Source organism: Caenorhabditis briggsae (assembly GCF_000004555.2).
Source record: "Caenorhabditis briggsae complete genome, chrI, whole genome shotgun sequence".
Lineage (NCBI taxonomy): Eukaryota > Metazoa > Nematoda > Chromadorea > Rhabditida > Rhabditidae > Caenorhabditis > Caenorhabditis briggsae.
This window is the reverse complement of record NC_013489.2, coordinates 2,604,585-2,614,087: the sequence shown is the minus strand read 5'-3', so window position 1 is coordinate 2,614,087 and position 9,503 is coordinate 2,604,585. Positions and strand designations below refer to the sequence as shown.

Genomic DNA, 9,503 nt, shown 5'->3' with positions numbered 1-9,503 from the left:
GTAACCCATTGTTGCTTCAAAATACAGTAATTCTAAGATTCTAAAAAACCTAAAAATCCTAAAATCCTAAAATCCAAAAATTCTAAAAATCCGAAAAATCTAAAATCCGAAAATTTCTAAAAATCCAAAACCCAAAAAATTGCATGCTAAGGTCTGATGTCTTCAGAGCTACCGTATTCATACAATTTGCTACAGTAATCCAATTAAAGGAAACCGCAGCTACAGTAATCCATCGTTGCTTCAAACTACAGCAATCCAATTCACCGTAATCTAGATAAATCTATAAGCGATTCGCCAGTGACAAGAGCTACAGTAATCTACACTTTCCAATTTTTAAGGATCTCAGGATCCAGAAATTCAAAAATCCAAATATTCCGAAAAATGGAAAAAAAACCTACTGTACACCCTCAACGGCCTCGACCGCGGCCCACCAAAGAGTAGATTCCTGTTCCAGTGTACATAGCCTTTTGACTCTTCCCTCCAGCTCCCATCGTCGTTTTCCCCCATTTTTCACTTCCAAATCATGAAGAAAAACTATATGATCCGCGGCTCCGGTCACCAATTTTCTATCCGATGATCCTGGAAGAAATTCGACTGCAAACACATTTCCAACGTGTCCAGTGGCTAGAGATTCGACTTCCAATCCGGCTCTCCAGATTTTCACATGACGATCGTCGGATCCAGATGCCAGAAGTTGGCCGTTTCGATTCCAACGGAGCGTGTTTACACACCCGGTGTGGCCCTGGAAGAATTTAGGATTTTAAGATTTCTAGAACTTTAGGATTTTCGAAATTTTGATTTTTAGGATTTTTGGAATTTTAGGAACTTTCGGATTTAAAAAAATTGTAGGATTTTTTACTCACTTCAAGTGTATCACAACACTCAAACGAATCGATTAGCATATTTTCATCAATGATATCTGGAAACAAACTTCCAAATCTCGCCTTTTCATATCTCTTCTCCAATGCGGTCAGCATAATTCACCTGGAAACACTTTTTTTTCAAAATTTTTACTTTAAAAAAGCTTGAAATACAACGAAAATTTGGTTAAAATTGGGGGGAAATCCGGAATTTCAAGACAACAATTAGCTAAAAAAATGTCAAAATGTAAGTTTTTCTTAGCCATTTTTTCCGTATTTTCCTTATATCCTCTTCAAATTTTGTGCTGAAAACTAAAACAATCGATATTTGAGCAATCTTTTAACAACTTGAAAATCAAAAATCGGTTTGAAATTCGTTTGGAAAAACCTCTGCAATTTCAGATGTATTCGTGCTGGCCAACATGTCGTCAGCTATGCTGTATGATGTGCTAACACCGAGACGCACAGTTGCACACATTTCTATTTTGCCCCGATTGATTCTCGGGGGAATTATCGCAATTTTTATCGTTTTTCAGCCGTTTTTTCGCGAATTTTTGCGATAATTATCGATAAATTAACTAATTAAAAATATTTTTAGCCAGAATGTATTGTCTGCAGTGGCTGATACCAGTGCTCCTGATTCCCAAACACTGGATCCATCCGATATTTCTCGTTGAGCAAGCGCTTTTTATGTGGTTTTATATCGTCGGATTCTTCCTAGAGAGGCGGTAAGTGTGCATTTTGGCGGGAAATTTGAAAAAAAATTTCAAAAAAAAGTTTTGTTTTGAATTTTTTTCCCGAAAAATTGAATTTTGGGTCATTTTTCACCGATTTTTGAGCACAAAAAAACAAAAAATGTTGGCTCTGGAACCTTCTTTTTCTTAAAATTTTGAATTTTTCCAAACATAAAAATTAAAAAAAATTCCCAAAAAATTGAATTTTGGCTCATTTTTCAGCAATTTTCGTGCAGAAAAAGCGAAATTCCCTATTTCAGACCCTGTCACATTTGCTCTGGAATCTTCTTCATCGCACTGGCCCTCATTTGCTACTCGGACCCGGACAGCTGCATTTTCTGGCCGACTTGCACGAAAAAGCTCAACGGCGAGGTGTGCAATTACGTTTGGCGCGACCGGATCGCTCCATGAAATATCGATTTTTCCGCACCGATTTTCCCACCTGCTTTATATTTGAATTCTCTCTGTGATTCTCTTCTTTTTTTTTCTTGGGAAATTTCAAAATTTCCCCCGATTTCTCCCCTAAAAACATCTCCCAAACCCATCCCACATACACCGAAAATTCGACTTTTTACGGGCATTTTTCACTGTTTCTTCAGCTATTTTTTCCTCGATTCGACTGTTTTTTCCTATATAATATTCTAATTGCTTTCACTGGTTTTTTTTAAAGCTAGAGACTCTGAAAACGCGCTCTATTGCCAATTTCAGGTGGGTGTTGGCAGTAGCAGCGTATTTGTCAGGTTTGAAAAATTCAAAAAATCAAAAATTTCACTTAACAAAAAGTGGATAACAATTAATGGGGGAAATAACGAAAACAATGATTTTAGGGAAAAGAAAAATTAAAATCAACAGTATAAATATTTCTCTAGGAAAACAACGATTTGAAGAGCTCATTCCGGCTCTCATGACTCCACGTGGCAACCGACGGCTTCGATGGATAGAAGTTGATTAGCTTAGCAATCGGCTCGTACTTCAGCTTACGATCCTTCGATGACAACTGACTAACATCTCGTTTCTTCTTATTGCTAATCATTGATTGCAGCTCCATGTAGTTTCTTGTCATGTCCGCGCCATCTTGAGAATTCTGATTCATCTGACTCCTTGCTTCGAGCATCTGCTTCAGAAGTACTTGATAGAAGTCGGAATCGTCGAAAATCTCGGGATCGTGGGAATCCGAAGAGGCGGAGGCGCCTAGACGCGTCTTTCCACTTCGATTCGTGTGCACTTTTTTGAGAAGCTTGTCCTCATCGGCGAGCACCTGAGATGATTAGGGTAATTAACTGGATAATTGGCTTCGTTTTGTCTTTTTTAAATATATTTTTTTGGTTCTAAGAACACCCTTTAAAACTTCAAAAACCATCAGAAAATGACCGTATCTAAAAATGCCCTAGCTGGCTCAGAGGGTTTTGCCACCAAAATTTACGGCTCACAACATTAAAACATTTTTTATTTTTGTGTGGACCTCAAAAATTGATTTTTTAGAGAATCTTGGCTGTTTTTCATAAGTAAATGACTCTGAAAAAGCCATTTCCAGTCGTTTTAAGCTCGACCAAAAACCTCAACATTTTTTTTGTGTATTTTTATTCAATTTTCCTTTTTTTTCGGATCAAATTAGCGGTATTCTCAGCTAATTTTGCGGTATTTTTTGCGAATTTTTGGGATTTTGGACCAGTTTTTTAGTATTTTTAGGTGAAGATTGGGATATTTTCAACTAATTTTTATGGTTTTTTAGCCAATTTCAACGGTATTCTTCGCTCGTTTTGAGGGTATTTTCAGCTAATTTTGGGGATTTTTTGGCCAAACTTTGGTTATTTTCGGACCAATTTCAGGATGTTTTCGGCTAACGTTTAGGGTATTTTTGGAATATGAAGTAATTTTTAGCTCGAAATCTGCGGATTTTACCCTTAAATTCCCCAAAGTTCCAGTCATTAAATCTTACCTTATTAATCTGTCCCAAAATGCTTCCCTTTTCGAAAACCGAAAAATCCGCGTTATTCATAGACTTTGAGCTCAAAACTTTGGTCCGATTGTACCATTTTGTGAGCGTCGCCGCACGAAATTTATCGATCGAGCCGTCCAGCGTTTCTAGATTCTTCTTGAGCGATTTCAGACTTGTTCCTTGATTTTCAGCCTTCTTTTTTGGTGCTTCATCTTCTTCCTCCTCCTCCTCATCGTCCAGGCCTTCAGAATCGCTCAAAATCTCCTCGTCGTCACTTGGAATCTCTTCATCATCAGAATCCTCAGTTTTCCCCGATTTTTCCTCGAAAAACCCTCCGGCTTTTGCCATCAAATCTCTCAGCTTCGCCATATTTTCCATTGCAGCCTCCATGGATTTTTGTGTCGAGGGATCACAATTTTTCACCAGCTCCCGCCGAGCATCGCCACGTGGCATTTGATTCATTGCGTTGAGAAGCGCGTGGATGCGGATGTTCGAGTAGGAGAGATCGTCCCAAACTTGGCGTTGATGGAGGACGCTGGTGGCTGAAAAGACCGGAAAATGAGGATTTCTAGGCCTAAATTAGCCTTCAGACACTGAAAAATTGCACTTTTACAACGATATTCCATCAAAAACAACACAAATTTGAGCTTCGAAAGCTCAAACTCACCCTTTTCAGTTTTATCCGAGTCGTCTCTCAGTGAGAGAGTCGTCATTTTCAGATTTGCTCCCTCCTCCTCGTCGCCATCATCCTCTTCTTCTTTCTCGTCGTCTCCTGAATCCCCATCTTCTTCTTCCTCATCGTTCATCTCTTCGTCCTCGTCAGAATCCGCCAGATTCTCTAGAATATTCGATTTCTTCTTCTTTTCTCCAACGTCCTCTTCCATTTCCACGTCACTCTCCTCCTCAAAGTCTTCTTCATCTTCCGCTTCATCGTCTAGATCATCTTCCGACTCAGAATCCTTCGCCTTCAATCCCGAAATCTCCGAGACGTCTCCGAAAATGTCTTTGCTCGAAACGGCGACACCCGCGTACTTTCCCTCGTCGAAATTGAAATTTTGAAGTTTGTTCTTCGCGCGATTTCCAGTTGGTTTCACTAGGGATGAAGCTGAAAAATATTTGTTTAGAAAATTTTTTCGAAAAATAATTCTAACCATCAAAATCATCCTCCACATCGGGCAACTCGGCGGCCGGTTGTGTTAGTTTGGAGATGTCGTCTAGAAGACCCATTTCTGAAAATTTTTTCTGTGAAAAAACGAAAAAAATCGGTGGAACATGACCGAAAAAAGAGAGAAATCGCTAAAAAATTAAAGGGATATGCGGAGCGTCGTTGTTGCGCGTTGTTTAGCGAGGAGGGAAATTTTGGCGGATTTTCGAAAATCATTGTTTTTGAGGGGATAAGTGGAATTTTTGAAAGGAAAGAAGGCAAATTTCACTAGTGGAATTTTAAGGTTTTGAGCTGGAACAATGAAATTTCTCAATTTTATTCGAATTAAAAAAAATTGCAAAGATTTTTTTTTCAAAAATTCGGAATTTACAAAAAATAAGAATTTTAAAAAATTTGTTCAAACGCTTCCAAAAGTTTTTATTTATTCAGAAACTTCTTAATAATCTAAAAACAGTTTGAAAAGGCAAACATAAAAGTCTTCCGCTGGCCGGACTCGAACCCGCGACTCGCGATCAAAAGACTGGCCCGCTAGCCACTACACTACTTGCACACAAATGAGGAAAGGTGGTGTTGGCGTATACAATATGCGCGCTTTTAGAATTTTTTAGATGAGTTTAAAAAACTTCCGGTTTCCAGATTTTGGGTTTTCCAAAATTTTTTTCGAACACTTTTCTTTTTTCCCTTTTTCCCATCCATCCAAACTCCCTTTTCCCATTTTTTATAGTTTCCCTATACTTTTCTATTCCCTTTTTCTTCTTCCCCAATTTTCTTTTTTTTCTCTTTTTTCTTCTTTTTGGGTATTCGCACGTCTTCTGAATCCCCTCTTCTTCTGCTTCAGAAGAGCAGAAAAGAGCGCATGACTTGTTTTGCGCCGCGCAAAAAATTGAGCAGCAAAAAAAAATAGAAAAAGAAGAAGACGTCGTTGGCGCGCACGAGGGAATCGATTCTGTTTCCCTCGAGACTCGAAAAGCGAGAGAGTGTGGGAAACGAGGAGTGCGGTTAGAGAAAAGTTAGAAGAGCCCGGTTTTGCTCATTCTTCGCGCGGCACCTCCCCTTTTTTTTGTGTGTGAATAAGCTCTTTGAAGAAGACGTCGACGTCTTCTTTTGATTTTTTTTCTCGCTCATTTTGCCAAAAAGAGAGCAGAATAGGGTACTTTGTTTGAGCCTCTTGAGCAATTTTTTTGGTTTTTTTTTTGGATTTTAAGATTTTTGGTTCCCAGAAATTCCAGAAGCTTCTAAAAATTCAAAAATTGGAATTGTAAAAATTGCGAAAATTCGAAAATTGGAAATTTCAGAATATCCTAAAATCAGAAATTCCAAAAATCCGAAAATCCAGAAAACTCGGAAATTCAGAAATTCCAGAAAATTTAGAAATTCCGAGATTTCGAGAATCTCAAAGTTTATAAAATCCAAAATTTGAAAAATCCAGAATGTCTTAAACCCCAAAAATTAAAACATCTGAAATTTGCGAAATTTGGAAAACCTGAAATTCCCGAGAAACTTATAATTTTGAACCCTGAAATTCAAGGAAATTCAGAAAAACTAAAGTTTGAATTTTCTAAAAATCTGAAATTCAGAAGTTCGGATGATCCTAAAATATGAAATTTCACAAAGAAAGACCTAAAATCTTAACTTACCGAAGATTCTAGGAATCTGAAATCTAAAAAAAACCTAAAATCAAACATTCCAAAAAACTAATAGAATCCTAAAATTCCGAAATTCAGAAAATCCGTAATTCCAAAAAATTCCTAAAATCTGAAATCCAAAAATTTTAATTCATTCCCAATTTTCTCCGAATTCGCTCTTTTGAGAACCCCAACAAAAAAACCACTTCATCATTTTTTTCTCATAAAAAAACCATGGACCCGTTCAAGTACCTCTCAAGCCTTCCCTGGATTACGGTAGAGCGCACTTTCATAGGCTCCGCCCACTTTCCCTTTCCCATTCACAAGAATCAAATAAAATAAACGATGGAGTCTCCAGCTGTGCCTGGAGGCTTTATTCAATTTTTTCTCTTTTTTTTTCATTTTCCCATTTTTTTCTGTGGGATGGGAACCCTCTTTTTTTCGGGAATGACAAAACTCGAATTTCCGAAAAAAAGGGAAAAACAACGTCTTCTTCTTCTTCTTCTTTTGAGAGAGGAAGAAGAAGAAGAAGGATGACTTCTTTCTTGACATCTCTGAGATTTTTTTCTCTGTTTTTGATGTATTCAGAGACTCTTTGATGGACTAGAAAACGTTTTAAAAAAATGCGAAAACAAAAAAGCTCTCTAGGAGGAATCGAACCCTCGACGTGCGGGCAAAAGCCGGGTGCGCTAGCCTCTACACCACGGCGAGACATTATTAGAAATGGTGGTGATGGTGTATGCAACATGAAGCTTTTGGCACGCGCTTTTCATGAGAAGCCGCGCATTCTATACGCCAACACCTCCACAGTGACAGTGTCGCCATGGTGTAGGGGATAGCGCACTAGACTTTTGCCCGCGCATCGCGGGTTCGAGTCCGGCAACAGAACTTCTTTGGTTTTAGCCTTTTGAAAACGTTTCTTAGGATTTGTTTTCTTAATTGGACATCCGGACAACCAGATCTACATACCTAATGAACGTTCACATGTTGTTATTTTCCTTTGTTTTCCATTTTCACCTCTTCTTCTTTCCTTTTTCTTTTTTTCTTTTTTTCTTTTCTTTCCCTTTCATCCCGGAAATCGTTAGAACATAACTGACTCACACTTTTTCTCCTCTTCTTTTTTCTTTTTCCTCCTAAGCCCCGCCCACTTAATCAAGGCTCAGCCTTCTCAGAAACTGAGAAAAAGAAGGTGTTATTCTCTCCTCATATTTTTTCTTTTCACATTGCTCAGCCAAACTCATGACCGCGTAGCTTTTTGGGTAAAGAAGTGGCTATTGAATTTCGTTTTCCATGTAGATGTATCACATTTCTTGCTTCAACATTTTGAATTTTTTTCGAAACTTCTGGATTTCAAAATGTTGGATTTCAGAACCTTCTCTCTTCTCATTCAATCATGGCTGGTTTCTTGATGAAACAAATGGTTGGTAACCAACTGAACGAGGTCACCGGCGGTCTCGGACTCAAGGATGACGGTGGTGAGAAGACTGAAACTGGAGAGGATCCAGAAGTCGTCGCGGCTCGTCTGGAGCAAGAGGAGAGAAGAAAGGAGAAGCATCGGAAGATGGAGCAGGAGAGAGAGAAAATGCGACAGGGTATTCGTGACAAGTATGCTATCAAGAAGAAGGAGGAGGGCGTTGCCATGGATTTCACCGAGGGACGCATTGGAGGTATGGGTTTTTGATTTGAGTATAACTTGGGTTAGAGTTAATATATTTTTAAGATCTAAATTGTAAAATTTTGCTCTTAAAAAACGCTACAAATTGGTATAAAATGCGTTTAGTTTTTGCTTAGAAGGAAAGCGCAAAATCTCTAGCACGGCGCAAAGGTTCACTGTACGCTACTCCTAGGGGCGTTCTAGCGTAGAATGCTTGTAACTAGCTTGAAACAAAATATTTTCAAATAGATAAAACTGTAAAATATAGATCTTGAAAAGCGCTATAAATTGATATAAAACACATTTGTTTTGGCTTATTAGAAATGGCGGGAAATAGGTCCGCACGGGGAACGTTCTCTTCGGCGCGGATATCCTATCTTGGAATGCTTGTAGCTAGCTACAAACTTATTATTTTTAGAAGATTCAAATTGTATCATGAAGCTCATAATAAAAGCTGTAAGTTGGCAAAAAATACATTTAATTTTTGGTTAGATGGAAAGCGCATAATCGCTAGCACGGCGCTAAGGTTCGTTCTATCTTGGAATGCTTGTAAGTAGCTTCAAACTAAATATTTTTGAATGGGTAAAACTGCAAGACATAGCTCTTGAGTAGTTCTACAAAACTAAATAAATTATGTCACATTCAATTTGAAGAAGTTCACGGAGAATAAGTCAGCGTGTTGAAGATTCTTGTGAGCTTCTTCCCAGCCGACATCAATGTTTATGACGCAACTTTTTTTTTATGATGTAACTTTCTCCAAACTCAATATTTCTGGAAAATTCAAATTATATGATGTAGCTTTTGTATAGCGCTACAAGATAGTATAAACATTTCAATATCCCCATTGAAAAAGGTCACGAAGCATTGGTCCACGCGGGGAAGGACCCCTCTAGCGCCGACATAATGTCTTCAAATGCTTGTAGACAGCTTCAAACTCAACATTTTTTGATGTTGTAATTTGTAAAACGTAGTTTTAAAAATTATTTTCAAAATTATATAAAAAATGTCTACCTTAAATTTTCAACTGCCTCCAGGCGGGGTTCCTAAGCTCGCCTAGCTGCACTGACCCCTGACTCGGCTCAAAAACCACTTTTTTGAAGTTTTTGAATTGGAAATCGGTTTCCTAGGCCACCCAAAAACTCTTCCATTTCCAGGACCTCGCAAGACCCCAGAAGAGATCGCTGCCGAGATGAACGCCGAGGATGACTCGATCATCGGACAACTCGGGCTCACTGAGCAAGTCGAGAAGGCCAAAACCATGGCAACCGGAGCCTTTGAGACTGTCAAGGGATTCTTCCCATTCGGAAAATAAATTGACTTTCTCTTATTCTCTTTTTGCTTCCCAAAAAAGGTCCATATAATCCCTTTACTACTAGAAATACCCCCGAAAAATGCCAAATTAGACCCCGCCCTCTTTACATTCCATCTGAGATCTCCGTTTCACTTTTTTCACGCCCCCTGTTCGAAATTCTGACAAACTCGCTCTATTGCGAATTTTCAGTTTTCCAGCCTCCCACCCCCCCCCC

At 38.6% G+C, this 9,503-nt stretch overlaps 4 protein-coding genes across 4 annotated transcripts in view; 2 read left to right on the top strand and 2 right to left on the bottom strand.

Annotated features, from left to right (window-relative positions):
* Cbr-adpr-1 overlaps positions 1-977 on the bottom strand; it is a gene marked incomplete at both ends in the record, with an annotated part of 6,956 nt that extends 5,979 nt beyond the window's left edge. The window contains 2 exons of the mRNA XM_045241911.1: positions 399-742; positions 864-977. Coding sequence (XP_045097498.1) covers positions 399-742; positions 864-977 — 458 coding nt within the window. The remainder of the gene's footprint in view (positions 1-398; positions 743-863) is intronic.
* Positions 978-1,463: 486 nt separating this feature from the next.
* CBG22159 lies at positions 1,464-2,005 on the top strand (the record flags this gene model as incomplete). Its single annotated transcript, XM_002638886.2, has 2 exons — positions 1,464-1,588; positions 1,855-2,005. 2 exons carry the CDS (start codon positions 1,464-1,466, stop codon positions 2,003-2,005), a joined length of 276 nt encoding a protein of 91 aa, XP_002638932.2.
* Positions 2,006-2,459: 454 nt separating this feature from the next.
* Positions 2,460-4,760, bottom strand: CBG22158 (the record flags this gene model as incomplete). Its single annotated transcript, XM_045241899.1, has 4 exons — positions 2,460-2,852; positions 3,534-4,075; positions 4,201-4,638; positions 4,685-4,760. The coding sequence occupies 4 exons, from the start codon at positions 4,758-4,760 to the stop codon at positions 2,460-2,462; spliced, it is 1,449 nt and encodes a 482-aa protein (XP_045097497.1).
* Positions 4,761-7,716: 2,956 nt separating this feature from the next.
* On the top strand, positions 7,717-9,289 carry Cbr-cpx-1 (the record flags this gene model as incomplete). The annotated part of the gene is made up of 2 exons (XM_002638884.1): positions 7,717-7,990; positions 9,132-9,289. The coding sequence occupies 2 exons, from the start codon at positions 7,717-7,719 to the stop codon at positions 9,287-9,289; spliced, it is 432 nt and encodes a 143-aa protein (XP_002638930.1).
* Between the last annotated feature and the right edge of the window lie 214 nt (positions 9,290-9,503).